This window comes from Cyanistes caeruleus, chromosome 1, assembly GCF_971803275.1.
Source record: "Cyanistes caeruleus chromosome 1, bCyaCae1.hap1.1, whole genome shotgun sequence".
In the NCBI taxonomy this organism is placed as follows: domain Eukaryota; kingdom Metazoa; phylum Chordata; class Aves; order Passeriformes; family Paridae; genus Cyanistes; species Cyanistes caeruleus.
In genome coordinates, this window is record NC_141701.1 from 66,832,850 (window position 1) to 66,851,556 (window position 18,707).

Sequence of the window (18,707 nt, forward strand, 5' to 3'; positions counted from 1 at the left end):
TGGACCAGGGCAGAAAACCTTAGGAGGTACCTCCAGCACACTATTTAAAACATTATGTTAACAAGACTGAAGTTCCTGCCAGGCTTATTGGTACTCTATGCCATTTTGGTAAGACAAGGAACTTTTAGCAAAGCAGACCTGCTGCTGGTCAGGACAGGCATCTTAAAGTATGCTGCAGTATGGACAGACCTTTAAATCAACCTTCAGTATTTCTTAGTTATTAGCTATTATCAACTTCGTTACTTATTTATTTAGTTACAGACACATCAGGCTGGGCTTTGCTCTCCATAAAAACTATTTTAACACAAAGCAGATTTGGATCCTTATTTGCTTTGAACCACAGGCAAAAAAACAATACATTTAGTTTGGAAAAAGGCTGCCAAATGGATGAAAAAGGCCTGCAAGTTTTCGTTTTGGTCGCCCTTAACATTTACAGTCAACTTTTCCCAGCTCAAAACCCAAAGTCTGCTCTCAATTATCCTGGCGTAGATCAGACCAACTCCATTGACTTCAGACAACTTTTCTGGATATAGAGCATTGTGAGACAGAACAGAACCTGGCCAATATTGTCTTTTTTTTTGGTTGTTTTACCAGCACCATGAATTTCTCTCTTTTTGGAAGACTTATCGGTTGACACAAAGCAGATGACTGTGGACAACCTGTTTGATGTGGTAAACAAAAGCAAAGCACTTGCCAAAACAGCTGACGAGCTAGAAACAAAAGAAACATGAACATTGTGGGAAGGAGAATGATGGGAAAGAACTTGAACCTTCTACTGATTTTGGTGCAGAAGTCCAAAAATAAGTTAGAATACTTCCCGAAATAAAATTTAGTACAGTGTAAGAGTGCGACTTCAATCTCTAACCGCCATCAGAAGCAATCCCGTTGGGTCTAATCCACTGTAAAACCAGACATAAGACATCTGCAACCACACACATAGTTTAGAACTTTCAGCAGGAACAATACAGTAAGATTATTGTCAATATTGTTACAATTCCTACCGGGAAAGAAAATGTAGTGAAGGAATAAAGACTGAAATTCATTTCATAATTATTTTTTGGGAAATACAGCACTGCAAAAACTTACTGCCAAATTTTTTTCCTTTCTCAAGAGGGTCCAGGGTTATGAACCAGAAGGTCATTAGCAGGAGACAGTTAGTTCTTTCATGGCTGAACAGAAGTGGTTTTCAATTTACAAAGGTAATAAGTGATTTTTATCCATTTGTATGGATTCCTCTCTACAACATTAACAATGGAAGGAGCAGGGTCATAATGAGCATTTATTTTGACAAAATCAGGTGATGCCTGCATCATATTCTAACATAGGATTTTAAAATTTCAATACAAATTGCCACAAGATCTAAACTTACGATGCTCTATTCAAGTCCTTTAAACCAATAAACATCTTGCATTGAAGGTCATGTGCTCAAATTTTAAAATTTGATTCCAGAAAACCTCTTTCCATTTAAGTCTAATTCAAATTCTATAAATGTGTAAAAACCTTAAAGTACTCACTCAACTTCACTATTTTTTTCCCTAAACATTCATGAATAGAAGCCATAAGCCTTTTCTTTTTTTTTTTTTTTTTTTTTTGTCTTAGTTTAGCTATCAGGTGTAGAGATACTGTTGCACACATCTGGACTATTTCACTGAAAGTTGAGACTTACTGGAACACAATACAGCAGGGAGGTTGTTTTTCCTCTTCCTACCACAACTACAGATTTGGGTAGATAATGAATCTAAAAATGTGAAGGACAGAATCTGCTTATTTGAAAAGCTTGTTTACCAGAAACACTTTACCAAAAAAATGAGAATTATAGAAGATCCAACAGTTGATTAACTTCTTTTTATGGTAACTTAAACAATTTCACTGAGCATAGAGCTTGCATCCTCAAATCCTGAACATACTTTGTAGTCTTTAATGTCCCATGGGAAAAAAATCTGATTTGCCAGCTACAAATAATATTCCCTGCCTTTAACTGCTAAGAGGACTGGAGAATGGGGGTGGAAGCTGAGGCAGTATTTTTATTTAACTAACATGCAAAGATCAGAATTACACACATTCATAATTGAATGCCTGTTTCCTTACAGAGCCAGGTGAGGAAGTTGAGAAGATTACATTCTAAATGGAATCAAAAAGAATTTAATTATTTTCCTACAGAAGATAACAGTAACAGTAATGAAATTAAAATTGACTTCTTAGATAAAAACTTTTTCTTGTATTTAAACTTAAATTATGCTTTAAATATGTCACTGACAAAGAGCCGTGGAGCAGAACTGGATAATTTTTTTTGCAGAAAAGCACAATTATTGAAATTATGTTATGTTGGTTTAAAAATACTTCAAAGAGCTTCTGAAACAAATCTGTTGTGTTTTTATTCCCTCTATTCTATTCCCACTAAAAATTAGCTCACACACACATTTATTAAAAGTTACTGAAGATTGCAAAATAAACCTAGCAAGGACACACAGTAATAGTGAGAAAAGATATTGGTAGAAGTTGTCCTGGATGGCTTCTATTTGTTTAATTAATTAATAGTAAGGGAAAGATTTTTGTAGTTGGAGCATCTCCTCCTTTTTAATCCAAATTCATCAGTTCAACAAAAAAACCCCTGTATAAATCATATAATCATAAATATCTGTTCCACATCCATGGCTACAGATTCCCAGTCATATTGTTAAGTCCTGAAGCAGGGCCCAAGGTCATGCACAAGGTATCCCATGCAGAGCAGCTGAAGCTCCCAGCTTCACTCACTGAAAATGCTTTAAACTCATCCCCAAATGCACTGTCATCCTTGTTTTCAGCCTGTAAGACCATGGGGCTCTCAGCTGTCAGCCCACTAAAGACCAGGCTACAGAAGGTGATGGAAAATAAATATTAATGTACTGATGAATACCAAAAAGAAAAAAAGAAAATAGAAAGAAAATAAAGTGCTATTTTTTTTTGGTATACAACATGCAACTGCTATTTCAGTTATCTGGAGTCTTACATTTTGATACTGCCATATTAAACTTTAGTCAACCCAGCTCTCTTTGCAAGAAGAGTGCTTTATATGCAACATAGGATTTTGAGGCTCTAAGTTTACATCCCCTGTTAACCAAAAGAAATCTTCAATGAATTTCCCAAAAGTTATAATTAATACGAGATATGCTCTTGTACAGACCACACTTCAGTTTTTCAAACTGCATCTTCAGCACTGAGATGACAGTGTCCAGCTTTTGCTGTCTGCAGCTTATGTTTCACCACCTGAGCTAGGCAGCCAGATTCCCTTAGAGCCAACAAACAGCCAGTCTCAGAGCTTGATTCTTCTCAGTTGAAATTTCAGGCGTGTAGAGCACATTAGATAACTGAAGGCCCACCAGTGCTTGCTGCACTCCACTGACATCAAAGAGAGGAGACCTGATCAGACATCTAATTTTGGTGACATTACTTCCAGCCCTCCTGAGCAGCAGTCAGACACGCTGAGGATCTGAAGCTCCTTTTTTACCTAAGCACACACAACCATCATAGGACTGGCAAAGACACCGTCTTCAACTAACTCCGCTGTTGCAGACTGTGCTCAGCTAGCCATTAGTGCCTCTGTTTTGCTAATTATAAAATATTAGATATATTCACTACTATGATGTAGCTTCAAAGGCAAATAGTTATGCTGGAATGAAGAGGAGGAAAAAAATAAGAATGAACTGCAACATATACAGGACAAATAGCTCTGAATTAACATTACCATGCTCTTGTTACAATTTTCTGTTATGTGGACATAGTGAATATAAAATCTATAAGTGGATGAAATTAAGCTGAGTTAGTTCTCACACCAAATGCTTTATCTCATGTGGTTTGGGTCCACTTACTTAGTGGATGGTGCCGAAGAATTTAGCTATGTAGGTAAGTCACCTCTAAATCCATTTCCTTTTTTACGCTGGTATTTCAACTCTAAATATGCTTTTGGTTTTTTTTCATTTTTATTTCAATGAAAAGAGGAAGATAAAGAAAAGCCTTTCATATTAATCAAGTGCAATGGACAGAAAGTAATGGGAGAAGAAAGAAGTATCCCTCAGCTCCTGCCTTACCTCTCACTGAGCTCTTCCACGCGCTGCTCATGGCTCAGCACGAAGCTCGACTGCCCGCAGGGGCTGGCGGGGGCCGACAAAGTGCTCTTGACGTTCTGTGCCGAGTGCCTCCGGCTCCGCCTGCGCTCCAGCCCCCTGCGCTCGCCAGCACCAAGGCTGGCCCTCCTCCGATCCTTGCGCCCACTGGGAGGGGGCTCAGCACTCTCATCTCCATCTTCATGCCTCAGTGTCACCTGAGAAAGAGAGGAAGAAGGCTGACGCGGTCGCTTCAGCTGCCACAGGTCTTCACACCTAGGCTTAAAAATTGCCTGGTCTCAACATGATTAAATCCTATTAGCATCACTGTTTCTACAGCTACCCCTGAAAGTTGCTGTCTACTCATTAGTGCAGAGTGGCAGCTCTAACAATGGAATTATATACTAATGCCTTGCATACAACACTATAACAACACATTTATATATCTCTTAATCTGTTTTCTTTTTAATGTGGGACTGAATTTTCAATGAAGCTGAGCAGTCTTGGACAACTAGTTCTCTTTATATCCATCCAAAATACTTAGGTGAAGACTTGGTTCTAGTTAAGTCAACAGGAAAAAACTCCATGCATTGACAGATTCAACATTTCCTCATGTTCAGACATGAAAGTTGTAGCGATTAAGTGGAAGTTACCATCTAGAGTGTGCTGGAAATAGAAGAGCATGGGTGCAATGCCAAATATCTGAAACTGCTGCATGCCCCTGATGGGCCAATGTGAGGTACCTCTAATAGAAACAAAGTGTCATGGTACATGAGACACCCCTGGCAGAAACAACATAGTAACCAGGTACCTCTAATAGAAACAAAGTGTCATGGTACATGAGACACCCCTGGCAGAAACAACATAGTAACCAGTCACTCTCTGAATCTGAAATGCAGCCTAACATTTAAATAATCATTGTATGAGAAAGATCCACTCCAACAGGCAGAAGTATAGAAAGGGCAATGTATGCCATCAGAAGAATGCCTGTCTTCTATTAGTCTTGTTACTCTGGTAATTATTACCAGATTTTTTTTTTTTTTTTAACAAAAACAAAACAAAGGGGAAAGCGAGACATCTCTGCTTGGGGTGTAGAATCTGTTTCTGTCAGGAAAAAGATTTTTCAGGTAGAAGAACAGGATTGACAGAAAAAAGGAAGAACCTGCATAGACATGTTTAAATTTAATTTGGTCATCAAGAAAAAGCTGGCACCCAACCAAGTCAACTGCCAATTCTACAATTAAGTATTTCAGTAGGTGCAGCATGCACAAAAACCAATCCATCCTTTTAAGATTAATCATTATATTTTAAAAAGGGCTTTATAAGACGATGCCTCTGATGATAGAAAAAGAAAGAACATTATTAAGCCCTCTCATTCTCTTGTTTTTCCTAAAAATTGCTGTATATAAAGCTGAACTCTGCTAGCTAGTGAAGTGGTATGGGAGTAGAATTGATGGAGAAAATGGAGAATCAAATCTATCAAATCCTTCGCTGGACTTAGGCAGAGATGAAGGAATCTAATTTTTTCACATTAGAACACTAATTCATATTTACATTACAACTTCAGCCTAAACCTCCTAGCTCCAACACTTCCCACAGTCTGAAAAAAAGGCTAATTATTAAGAAACTGGATATCCTATCGCTGCATATAAATTGCTTCAGAAGTAGTTATTTTATACCTAGGTGGTAAATGTGGAGTCACTCATTACTCCATTGCTGCAAACTGCATAGGATCTGGTCCAGTGTAAACTCTTGAACAGGGACTTGCTGGATATTCAGTTGTAGAACAAGTGGTATTTTTGATGTTGAGCCCAGCTGAACCTTTTTGACGCTCTGAATACTTTTGCACATGGGAAGAACTTCTACTTGCTTCAGCATGTGCAACTAGCAGTTGCAGAAAGGAGGCTAGTAAATGTGCTGGTTTGCCTTGGACTATGACCCAGCTTTAACATAAAATGCCTTTGCATTAAAGGCAGATATGTGCCATAGCAGGTCACATATACGTATGTGTATACTACTTACAGCAACCAGATGTTTTTCTTTTAAAATAGGAGAGATAACCAAATTTCACCTAGGTTACATTTCCCCCCTCCTCTCAGCTTTGAAGTTTGCACAAGCTGAAAGATGCATAAAACAGGGCATGTTATGTTACCTCATAAATGTTAAATTGCTCAACTAAGTCCAAGTCTGTTCCTTTCTTGTTCAAGTGTCTCTGTGAAATAGCTTCAATGCCTAGCTCTTCCAGACAGTCCACCACATCGTAGAAAGAGTCTTGATCTGGCAGTCCTGACAGTGTCTAAGAATCAAAGAAAAAAACATTTAAATCTGTTTGTTTTGAAAAGAGTTAAACAAAGGATTTTAAAAGCGGGTGGCAAGTGGTGCTATGTATGATTTAAATAAAGTAAAACCCATGATGTGGGATTATAGACACTAACAGAAAATAAATAACAAGTGACACAGCTTTTAACAAACAACTCTCTGCACTGTGTAGAGAAATGAATAATTGGAAAAACAAATCAATGTTGTTATTTTATACCAAGAAGTATGGAAAATGTAGGTCTTTAAAATACACAGTTGGATTCTTTCTGGCTGCATTCAAGAACAGACTTAAAGAGCAGAGAATGTTAATCAGGGATAAAAGCAATGAGGGAGAAAAAAACCCCAAAACATTTAGCAAAAAAGAGTAAAGCTCAGTTCCTACTGATTCTTTTAAGTTTAGCCTTAAGAAGAAAAAGTCCAATGCACAGCTATGTGATGTCAGGATAGCAGGAAATATTCTGCACCATGTGCCTATTGTCCTCCACACCTGCAGCAGCAGTCATCTTCCCTGAGCACAAATTGGTTTGTGTTACAGAGACAGTGAATCCTCTCCTCCCACTCAGATTGAAGTCCTACTAAAGGTACACTGACTCCTTAATTCCTATTCCAGCTTGCTACTGATTTCTAGTCAGTTTGTGCTGATTTTTTAGTGCTCCTTATTCATGATGCAGAAAAACTAGTTTAATCCTGCACAAGTTGAACAGAAACTACTGAACACACTGTGCCACTTACCAGCAGGGCAACACATCCCTCACCACAGTTACCAGTCTATGCAGAGCTGTTGCTGCAAAATACCTGAGAGCACAGGCTGGAAGCAACACAGTTTTTCTGGATTAGCTCACTAGAGAGAAGTTTACTCTGAAGTAGTTTCCTCTCTCCCATTCAATTAGCTAAGTAATTTATCTATATTCCCAGTAGAGGAGAGAAAGATCAAGGGAAAGAGATGCAAAACCCAGGCCCTCTCCAAGGAGAGTTACATCTTCTCATGCCTCAGATGGGATGAACTGTGCTCTGTGAATACTGTTTTTCTGTAGACAATCTTTTCCAAGGTGGCTCTGAGCAGCAGACTGCAGAAAACAGCAGCCCCTCTGGGCTGCCTCCCTACACCAGGAAGCTTTACATTCAGAGAAATAGCTCTGGATTACATGAGTAATGAGAGGAAAATGGGCAGCTGACATTGCTGTCTTGTTAAAGCACCTCTTTCCTGTGATGTAAGACACTGAAATATGTGCATCAGCAACATACTTTTTTTTTTTTTTTTTCCTATCTTAACACAACACAGCAATGTTTTTTTCTTCAGTCATTACAGGATTATTGACTGGTGAAATACACCACAACAGGAATTCCTAGCACAAAGAGCAATTAAGTATTAAGGTTGTATGTTCAGGCTTTGATTATATTGTCTCCCTCCAGAACAGCATTTAAGCCTCTGTTTAGAACCCACTGAAAACTATGAAACTAAAACATCCTGAACAGTGCTGAGAACAGATGCCACTTTTATTTTGTTCATTCATAAACTGACACCTAGAATTGAGTAAAAGTCTAAGGATTCACAAAATGCAGTTCTCACACTGAGCATTCAGTAGAACTTTAACTTGGATGTTGAAATATTATAATAAAAAAGTGTTTAATTATGAGGCTTTCAGTTCCAAATGACATGGACAGCAACTATTCTGCCTTTGTGCACAGTAGGATGTGATATTTTACCTGCAAGATGGTGGAGGAACAGTCAGATCTCCTGAGCATTTACTTCCAAAAATTACAGAAAATTATCTCAATGTTGATGTGCAGATCACCCACCTTCAAGTATAGCTTTTTTAAAATCCAATGTAAGGCAAGATGTAGACTGGAAAAACAGCAGCATAAGGTAGTATTTACAGGCAACTGCTGCTGTCAGCAACCTTTTATTGGTTATTATAATTTAAAATCACACAGCACTGTAAATCCAATTTTCACTGCATGTTGTTGACCAGAACTGGGCAACTGAACTCCCAAATATAGAAATAAAGTATTTTTCCTTTGGATGGTTTGTCATTACACAGATCCATTTTCAGAGTCTAAAGCATACCAAATTCAATTTCTAACTACTCCAAGGAAGATCACAAAATTTATACTGGAGCTGTGCATAACCAGAAGCGTCTACACTGGGATCACTCTCATTTAAGAGATTCATTAATGCCTAAGCCCTGACAAATTAAAAGAGGCTTAATAAAATATTGGCATAACTAAATTGGTTAAGCATCAATAAAAGAGAGGGAGAGGATGAAAGGACTGGAGCAATTCTTATGTCTGGGCAGATATGTTTTCTGCTCTGGAGCAGGAAGGAAAACAGTCTGTAAATGGATACGTGGAGAAAGAAAAAGAGTACAAGCATGCTTTCGTAAGACAAATCCTTCATGAAGACTCTGCCCTCACTGAAAACTTTGACATTTCCTTGTCTAGAGAAGCTCAAACCTTCTGAGCTGTCTTTCTATTCTCTGTGGGGGAAAAAAATTATAACTGTTACATGCTGCTTACTGTTTTCCCTATAATCATGAAAAATATCCCATTAAAAACACCATAAAGCTGCCCATAAGCCAGATCATAATTATAAGTGTGGATTTGTGGGATTCCACTCTTCCTTGATCTTCATAACTGCCTTGCTCCTTTGACTGTGACATGCTTTTTTTTTTTTGTATATTTTTAAAGAATTACTTCCTCCTAAAAATAGCTTTAAATGTACTGAAAAACTCAGACTTAAGGGATAATAAGTGTCAGCAGGGAAAATCTTAGAGGAAGTCAAACACCAGGTAGGTTACAACTGCGCAAACGATGACGAGAACTATCTCAGAAAGTGGAATCAGTACCTAAAACAAGGTGCAAAGAAGAGACATTAATGACTGGTCACCTTGGTTTTAATAGCAGCTACAGACAGAAGCATCTGTAACAGATGACGCTTTTCAGAAAGAGTACAGCAGTAAGGTAAGGTGGTCTTTTAAACTTAAGAGGAACCTTACTACTGCAGAAATAGAAGCAAGGGTGACTCTAAGCATAAGTACAGTAAGAACAGTAATATCTACAGGAGAGGTTAGTCTGTCTCAGACATATTTGCTGGAAGATATCTGCCATTAAGCAATCATTTATAAAAAAAATACAAACAAAAACCCAACAAAAAAGCAACCCACAATTCCATTCATGTAGCCAAGAGCCCAATAATCTGGCAGCTTGGTGTGTAACCTACACAAACAAATTCAGCATCTTCAAGTGAATACAATGAGTAATAGTATTTTCTAATACTCTGCCTTATTAAGTATAACCATAAATCACACAATTATTTTGCTTGCCAAGATTATGCTGGCTTTCTGTGTTCTTTTAAAAAAAATTATCTTTAATTTTAGTACCCCCCGCTACAATCTGTCTATGACTAGATGCTGGTTTTTAAGGAATTTACACTAAAAAATTTCTAACTTTCAAGGACTTTCCCTTTTCTCCCTCCCAACAGCAGAAGTCAATATTTCAGAAAATATTTGACTTTACTGCAGAACTATCACTTGCGAATCCCATCACCAGAAAATATATGGAAATAAGAAAAAATGTTATCTTTTTTAAGCAGAAGCACTCTGCCTAGCACTCAGACCTGTTAAATTCATCATATTTATATTGCTGAAAAAAACCCACAAAAACTATATGAACTAGAAAACTGCACAACATAGGCTTTTGTGAGCATGTGATCTTTTCACCAGTGCTTGCTTTCCTTCTCCCCTTGGATAGTCTGTTGAGTTAGTTTGTCGCCTTTTCCTTTAGCACTGCATTGTCAGTGCTGGGAGAGGAGCCACATCAGACCACAATTCCACACAACATCCACCAAAATAACAATTCTGCTCCCGGCTGCTGCCTCTGGGTGGCTGCACCACAAGTAACAGGAGAGCGCTGATTGATTACAGCTTGTTCTGCAACTCCTCTGTGACAGGTCTCTTCCATCATATACTCTCAACAGGGAAGTTCATTATACAATAGAAAACACTAATATTAATCTCCACCAGTCATGCTAACAAAGGAAACAAACCTTGTTAACCAAGGTCATTGCATAAACCAGTAGTTCTGTGTCAACCCCATCCTTCTCCTCCAGTATCTCCATGATGTTGGACCATGGCTTGGCTCCTAGAGGAAAAGCAGAAACCATTGGTTACAGTCATCAAAATGGAGAGTTACATAAAAAGCTTCTACTTATCCAAGAAGTAGCACAAATTTGGAATATGTGGTCAGGTGAAAGCTCAAGCAGAAAGATCCAGCTTTGTCTACAGTCTCTCCTGCTCACCTGAGAGTGAAGTTAATGTCGACAGTTAAAACTACAGTCCAGACTATTGCAGGGATATAAAATACAGCAGTGGACTTTCTCCAAAGGTACCAGATTCTCTCCCTTGATGACAAAGGAAGCTTTGCTAGCACAGTGTGACTGACACCAAAATTCTAAAAATCAGGTGATAGGAATTTTACCCAGCCTATCATAGGTTTATCTAGGTTTTGATAAATCTTCAGCAGAGACCTACATGCTGTGCTTTCAGTGTGCCTGCTGCTCCTATTTCTGGAACTATTCCTGAGTTGTACTGCACTGAGGTAAGTCAGGTTAACAAAACATTGTGGCAGAGAAACAGTTTGCTCAAATTATAGGCTATGTGTCTTGGATAAGAGAAATGATCAATGAAGGGAAAGCATTTTTGCTGTGGCTCTTTCTCAAAATACTTTAATAGCAAACCTACCTACAGAAATTTCAGATATGATGCTCTCATTTTCCACTAAGAAAGGTGAAAATTTTTTCTTTTAGTTATTTGCTTCATTTGCATATTGTTTTGAATTTGCACATTTCTCTGATACCTAAACCCTCATGGGCTTTGTGAGTTGTGCTAAAAACATCAGGCAAGCAACACACCACCCAGACTCAGCCTCTTGTGTGGAAGGAATCTCGTAAAACTGTCCCATCTCATTTTACTGAATGGCAAGATGGCAGTATTTAGCAAATTTTATCTAGGAAAACTGAAATAAATAATAAAGGACTGCAATGCAGTGTTTTGTTTGGAGTAAAGTTAAAGGTGAGGAGGACTAAGCAAAGAGCTAACCCTTAGACTAGAGATATACTCAATCCAACTGCACAAACATAACTGTGACATTATTTCAATTTCAAAAAGAAACATGCAGAGTATTCCAACAGTCCATATCCCCTGACCACTATACAAATGGTGAGAGTTTTGAGTATAATCAGGCAGCAAAATGCAAATGTGCCATCACAGCTACCTGTTGCTGACTGATCAGTCACCCCAAGGTCTAAACTCTGTATAACCCAGTAACAGCCCTTGATTGTTAAAGATGATATCATCATGTATGTGCCCTGCTACACAGACATAAAATCTCTGCTAACCAAGGATCTGCATTTTCAAGGCAATGTCAGTGCAGTGTGTGGAAAAACCTGTCTAAAAGTGAATATGCAGACAGCAATACTTCTTTTTTTACTTCCCCCTCTGTCTCTGATCTTTACTACTGAGCCAGGGCTTTTTTATCCTAAGCAAAATCAAAGGAGAAGGGGGATTCACTCTCAGCTCTCAAAATGTATCTCTATGCATTACTAATCAAATACTAATTCAAATACATGTCTATAATGAAAATACTCTAGGCACCTCTTTACCAGATTCTCTATATTGCCAGACATTTTGTGCAGTATATATTCAAAAGTCATGTGGAACAAATTCGCTTGGCTTGCAAATGATATATGATCAGCAGGAATGATATTCTCACTACAAAAATGTTTTCCTGAGGTTTTCAGTGAAAAAATGAAAAATGGAAGGAAATAGGAAAGAGAAACAAAATGGAGAAACCATGCAAGTCTGACTCACAATAATGCCATTTGGAAAAACAGTGAGTTGATAACAACATGAAAACATAGTTATTTAATCCACTGAATTATTCAGTGAGAGTCCTTTGTTATTGCATGCAGGTTCTCCTCTTATTGGAACAATCCTAGTTTGTTTTATAGGCAGCATCCATGTGTTTTTTCTTTTCCCTGAGTGTCTCAGTAATTCTTCATTATCATAAAATAAAAATTTCATTGTCACCTTGCTGTTTTCATGCAAAGATGATATATAATTCTCTTCTAGTAACACTGCTATTTTATTTCAGAATACAACTTTTAAAAAAAATTGTTGATGGGAACACTTACTAGTAAGACAGCCCTGTAACAGCTCATCTATCTTTCAAAGACTTTCTTTATGCTTCTGCTACTAAACTTCCAAAATCTAGACTTAAATTCCAAATTCTTCATCTATTCCCTAACTACAGTCAAGAGGAGGCAAGACTATCAACGACTTTGACAGAATTATTCCAATTTGTACCAGAAAACCTTTCTTTCAAACGCTATTTCCCCCATTATGATCTGAATCTGAACAGCCAAGAAGTGAACATGGAAATAGCTGAAAGGCCATGTACTACCCACCAGAATAAGGCAATTCTGCTGTGGAAGTTGCAACATGAGCTTACTGCTTTGCTGTCCTTGGGTTAATATTCTTGAATATATATAATGAGAATCTACAGTTTCCAACTTATGATCCATACAGCATGGGACATGGGCAGATCCAGCTCATCTCCCCCTTCCAGAGCTTGTGCAGTCCAGCACACTTAAAATGAAAAGAGACCTTTTCAGATTAAGATCATAAAGAGGAAAACTGCATTTGAAAAGAAAGGTTTCATCTTGTACATATTGGAGTAGCTCTGCCAAAGCCATTGATAGTACAGCCTCCTCTTGATTCTATTTAGGGAATAGGTAAATTCCCTCCTTCACCAGATCCTGATGCAGAAAAATGATGATTTAGAAGAATGATGATAGAGCATCCAAGTGATTTTTCTGGAAGCAGATGGGGATGTTTCCATAAGGTTATGACTTTTATGGCAAAATCGATGGGATTGATGAAAAAGGCTCAGTGAAGTGAAACAGCAGAGATTGAGTTTTGTGTGTTCTCCTGCCTTCTAATGGGTAAAATGAGAACTGCATCACTGCCCTTTAGAGCCTTGTCACTAGGAAGAGCTCTTTATCACATGTATTCTGACAAGGAGGCTGTAGCCTCAGCTCTGATGTTACTTGTAGATTACAAGTAACCATGCACGGTGTATAGACAAGGAACGATACAACAATCAAGCTGCTATTAAATTAATATAGTCTATTTTCTGAATAACATTGCCCATTGTCCCAGTCTTTTTTCAGTTTGCTCTTTAAATGTTTTTACATATTTATTTTAATGCTTTTGTTCATGTCATACACAAAACTTTGACACCACAACTACAAAACATCTGCACAGTTTGTATAAAGCATGAAATATCTTGCACAAGGGCAGAATTCTGCATGAGAACTGCCACCAGCAGCTATAGGCTGGAAAGGCAGTGCTACTTTTGGAAGTGTACTTTTGGCTATTTATGTATGAACTTACATCTTTCCATTGTACCTGCAGTACATGTGTTAATTTAGTGGAATATAACTATGAATGAAATTGCAGGAAAAGCAGAGAGCTGATAATGAGGGCCATTTGGCTTTAATCTCCGTCCTAAAATATGATTGTGATAAAGAAGCCCTAGACAGCAGAGTGCAATGCCAGCTCCACTTCCTGGAGCCTTTGCGGTTTGGTATGCCTAAACTGAAAAGAGACCAAATTCCTCTGGAGTTCTGAAACAAGAAAGCGTGGGAGAAGGGAGGAGCTAAATGGAAGTGCAAGTAGAAGCTAATTCCTACATGATGAGGGCCATGCAGTTATTCATTTATGGTCTGCTTGTACTTCAGAGTAAAGCCAGTACTTCTGTGGATCTCTGTATTTCAGTTTGCATATGGATGTATTCACACATAGAAACCACAGATGGGATCGCTTTGAAACCAGACTGAGTTAATATGGGGTTCTCTAAGTTAATCATGTGTGGTACACATGTTGAAGAATTATGTCATATCTCATCACCTTGTATGTACATGAAACACTGAACTTTTATCAAAGCAGTGCTGAACTTAATTACATACCTGCAAGATTTATGACAACAGTTCAAGAAAAGGCATATTGCTTTTTTCTTTTTTTCTGTTTTGTTTCACCAGTCATTAGAAGTTGGTACTTCTCATTTATAAGTCACTAATTTAAAATTATAAATTAAAACACAGCACATCCACATCTAAAAGTGAAGGGCTTTGACACTGTCTTCCACGGCATTCTTTTGGAGAAACTGGCTGCTCATGGCTTGGGTGGGTGTACTGCTCACTGGGTAGAAAACTGAGTGGATGATTTGCCTAGAGAGCAGGAGTTCCCAGAGTTCAGTTCAGCTGGCAGATGATCCCTTTTAGGGTTTCCCAGGGCTCAGTGTTGGGGCCACTCCTGTTTATAATATTATTATCAATGACCTGGATGGGGGGACTGAGGGCACCCTCAGTCAGTTTGCAGGTGACACCAAGTTAGATGGGAGAGTTGATCTGCTGAAGGCAACAAATTTCTACAGAGGGATCTGGATAGGGAGGATCAATGGGACGAGGCCAATTGTATGAATATCAGCAGGGTCCCAGTACTTGGGTCACAACTGCTCCATGCAGAACTGGGGGCAGAGCTGGAAAGCAGCCCGTCAGAAAAGGACCTGGGCGTGCTAGTCAGCAGTGGCTGAACATGAGCCAGCATGCGCCCAGGTGACCAAGAAGGCCCATGGCATCCTGGCCTGTATCAGGAATAGTGTGGCCAGCAGCACCAGGGAAGTTACTGTCTCTGTACTTGGCACTGGTGAAGCCTCATCTTGAATTCTGTGTTTGGTTTTGGGCCCCTCACTGCAAGAAGGACATTGAGGTGCTGGAGTGTGTCCAGAGAAAGGCAATGAAGCTGGTGACGGGTCTGGAGAACAAGCCTTATGAGGAGTGGCTGAAGGAGCTGGAGTTCTTTCAGCCTGGAAAAAAGGAGGCTCAGGGGAACATTACCTCTCTACAACTCCTGAATGGAGACTGGAGCCAGGTGGGGGTTGTCCTCTTTTCCCGGTAAACAAGAGACAGGATGAGAGGAAATTTCCCCAAGTTGCATCAAGGGAGGTTTAGATTAGATATTAGGAAGAATTTTTTTCACCAAAAGGGTTGTCAGGTTTTGGAACAGGGTGCCCAGGGAAGTGGTGGAGTTCTGTCTTCACTGTCTCCAGAAGTATTTAAAAGACATGCAGATGTAACAGTAAGGGGACATGGTGTAGTGGTGAACTTGGCAATCTTGTGTTAATGGTTTGACTCAATGGTCTTAAAAGTCTTTTCCAACCAAAATGATTCAGTGACTCTATTACATTGGTTATCTAAAAAGAGAACCAAATATAAAACCAGAAAAATAATCTCTAAAGGAGCTAAGTACAACTCCTTAATGAAAATAATATAAAAAAAATAGGAAGAAGGAAAATCTGGGTATTTGGACTAAGTATTTGCAAGAGTTCATGACATAATCTACCAAAGCACAGGTATGATAATTCCTGAAAAAACTCTCATTATATTCTTAACATACCCTCATCTAATTACATGCATTAGTTTTTTCAAGTCTTGTGTTATTACTTAAGTTGTTTTATTACTTTGGGGTATGTAGATGATTGCCTAAGACTGTTCTACAGATAAGGGAATACTTTGTTTAGGGTCCTCCTTTCTCCTTCTTCTTTAATGAGTTTATTAGCATACTAGTAGATGAAGGGCAGTTTGAACTTATTGAGAATACCAGTGAGTTCAGAAAGATGATGAAATACTAAGAATGACTGAAAAAATGAATCACAGTGCTCACAAGTACATCAATATTGTAATTATATTTATTTATATAATTATGTATCATTGCATTACAAGATTTACTTGTTTTAATTCAAAACAGAAAGCCAACCTGAAGAATTCACTCTTTTGAATTGCCTCTGCCTGCTTCCCTGCTATTAAAGATAATTTGGTTTTTTTCTTTTCAACCCATTTTGATAACTGAAAACAAAATCTGGCTCATTTTTCTTATTTCTGGCACCACTTTCTCCCCAGCCCCCAACACTTTCTTGTTTCACTTTTACCATATCAAGTCTTTTAGACAAGTTCAGTATGGAGGCAGTTGCTCCACAGAGGGAACCTTGCTTTCAACCTCCATGTTTGAGACCACAACAATGGATCTCCTAACCTCAAAAACTCTCCTGGAGGCAAAGGAATGTTTTGCATCAAGAGAAAATGCCCCAGGAGCTTAGTGATGGCTTTGTGGGAAGAACAAGAAAGAACCATTTTTGTTCTATTTATTTGTAAAAAATACAGTATACATATTCAAGTATTTTTCATGAGCCTGACGGGTAACAGATTTCATAGTATAGTATCTGCTCAAGGGCTTTATTTTAATGTAAGAACAGATGGTTTTGCTTTTACTATAAAGCCTGTACTATTACTGACCTCGTCTTTCTCTTCAAAGGGATTACACTGATTAGATATCATTTTCTCTTCTAAATCAGACTGCTGCTTCCCAGAAGGAAGTGGAAAGACGGTTTTGCCCAAAGGAGTCTCTGAGGTCGGAAGATACGGAGGGGCTTTACTTAGCATGTGGGTGCAGGGAAAGGGCAAGGACTGGCACCCCAGGAGGCAATCAAGTTCCTCAGTTTTCACTCTTCACTTTCCCATTAAAATTAATTCTTCAAACAACCTTAGATATTATGAATACTTAAAAAATGCTTTTAAGAAATCAAGGGTATGTTGGACAAAGCAGGCATCAATGACAGCAACTCTAGAACCACTGAAAGTGGTGATGAAATGCTACCTCGATTTCAGTGGTGCTGGGATGTTGCAACCCCTGGTAAGGCTACTCACCTCTCTTTTCATCCACAGTAGACACTGCCTGGATCAAAAGCGGTGCGTTGGATTCCGTGTACTCCACAAACACCAGCAGCAGCTTCAGTGCTGTCTTTACCACCAGGCGAAACTGGAAGAAAAAAGTGCAACTTGTCATTCTCCAAACCACAGCATTCCCAGATGTGTGAAATGACACTGGGCAAGAGGCAAGCCCAGCAGTCCACATCTGGTAGTAACTCATGAACAGAAGAGATTAAGCTGTAACAGCACAGGAAAAATGAAAGGTAGTCAGCTGAGAATTTCATTCACTGGACAGTGCTCTCCTAGGGAAGCCCCAGTAGACAATGAATCCAAATGAAAGCTTAATACTGCCACAAGTAACAAAAGGGTGAACATCCCACCTCTGCATACCCCCAGCACTGCTGCCCAAAGCCTGATGTACACAGAACCTACTGAGCTAACAAAGCATATATTTCTTTATTTCTCAACACATTTATTTCCTCTTTTTGCTCTGAGCCTTTAATCCTGTCAAAATGCTGTGTGATGGGATGATTTCCTCCTTATGTTTTCTTCTCTTCATATAACGCTACCATTTAATCCCTAAATTATTAAACAGATTGAACTTCACTGTTAAACACAACTTGGGAGGAAGTGTGTTTAATCTCCAGCTATCCCACCCTGTCACAAAATGTGTGATTTACTGGAACTGAGCATTCTGCCTGGAAGTTTTCAAACTCAGGTTTTTGTATGTCCTTAGGACTGAGTATTCATCAAAGACTCAGCATTGGTAAAATGGATCTAATGGAAATCGATAGCCAAACTCTATCAATTTCACCACAGAGCTCCCATTACCAGAGAGGATCATTTGGCTAAAAGGGCTGACTAAGGATTTTTAGGGACAGTCAAGTATGATTAATTGACATGATCAGGTATATGAAAAACCAACTCTTTACTTGAGGGGAGGATTTTTTAATAGGCAGGGCTCTGTAGAGAGAGGGCTTTTACTAGGGGAATTGATACTGATTCAAATTTGCTATACTCTCAATTTAAATTTAGATTTTTAAAAAATGGATTATTATACCATTTCTGTCAATATTGGCTAATTCCCATTTCCACTTTTTTTTTCAAGTCCTCTCAACCCAACTCTCCTAAGAAGCAAAAAAATCATTATTAGTAATTTCATAGATCTACACAGTCAGAAGACAGTGACTGGGTCTATATTCTAAAATAGACTGTAATTGCAACATGCATAGACTCAAGCTACTGTGTTCACACAGCCACTCACAGGGATGTACTAGAACTCACTTGAAAGTAATGAACTACAATGCAGCTTGCTGCTATTAACACACAGTTCAGTGTCAACAGTGATCCCAACTATTTCCCTAGTTTCTTGGAGTTTACTCACTCATGCAGAATTGAGCTTAATGCAAACAATGGCACTACTAGCAACGCAAAATATTCTGCTGTTGAAGCTAGATGTTTTTCAGGCTTGATGTGTTGTC

The 18,707-nt window shown here is 38.6% G+C and overlaps 1 protein-coding gene across 16 annotated transcripts in view; it reads right to left on the bottom strand.

Annotated features, from left to right (window-relative positions):
- The window catches only part of FHOD3 (formin homology 2 domain containing 3), a 372,401-nt gene that overhangs the window by 103,725 nt on the left and 249,969 nt on the right, over positions 1–18,707 (bottom strand). For 15 of the 16 annotated variants that reach the window (XM_086897050.1, XM_086897029.1, XM_086897020.1 and 12 more), the window contains exons 7-10: positions 17,224–17,335; positions 10,447–10,541; positions 6,235–6,378; positions 4,068–4,300 (exon numbers count right to left, since the gene is read on the bottom strand). In XM_086897050.1, coding sequence (XP_086753176.1) covers positions 4,068–4,300; positions 6,235–6,378; positions 10,447–10,541; positions 17,224–17,335 — 584 coding nt within the window. Of the gene's footprint in view, positions 1–2,745; positions 2,840–4,067; positions 4,301–6,234; positions 6,379–10,446; positions 10,542–17,223; positions 17,336–18,707 lie in introns of all 16 variants that reach the window. The other variant, XM_086897075.1, reaches the window with a different exon arrangement.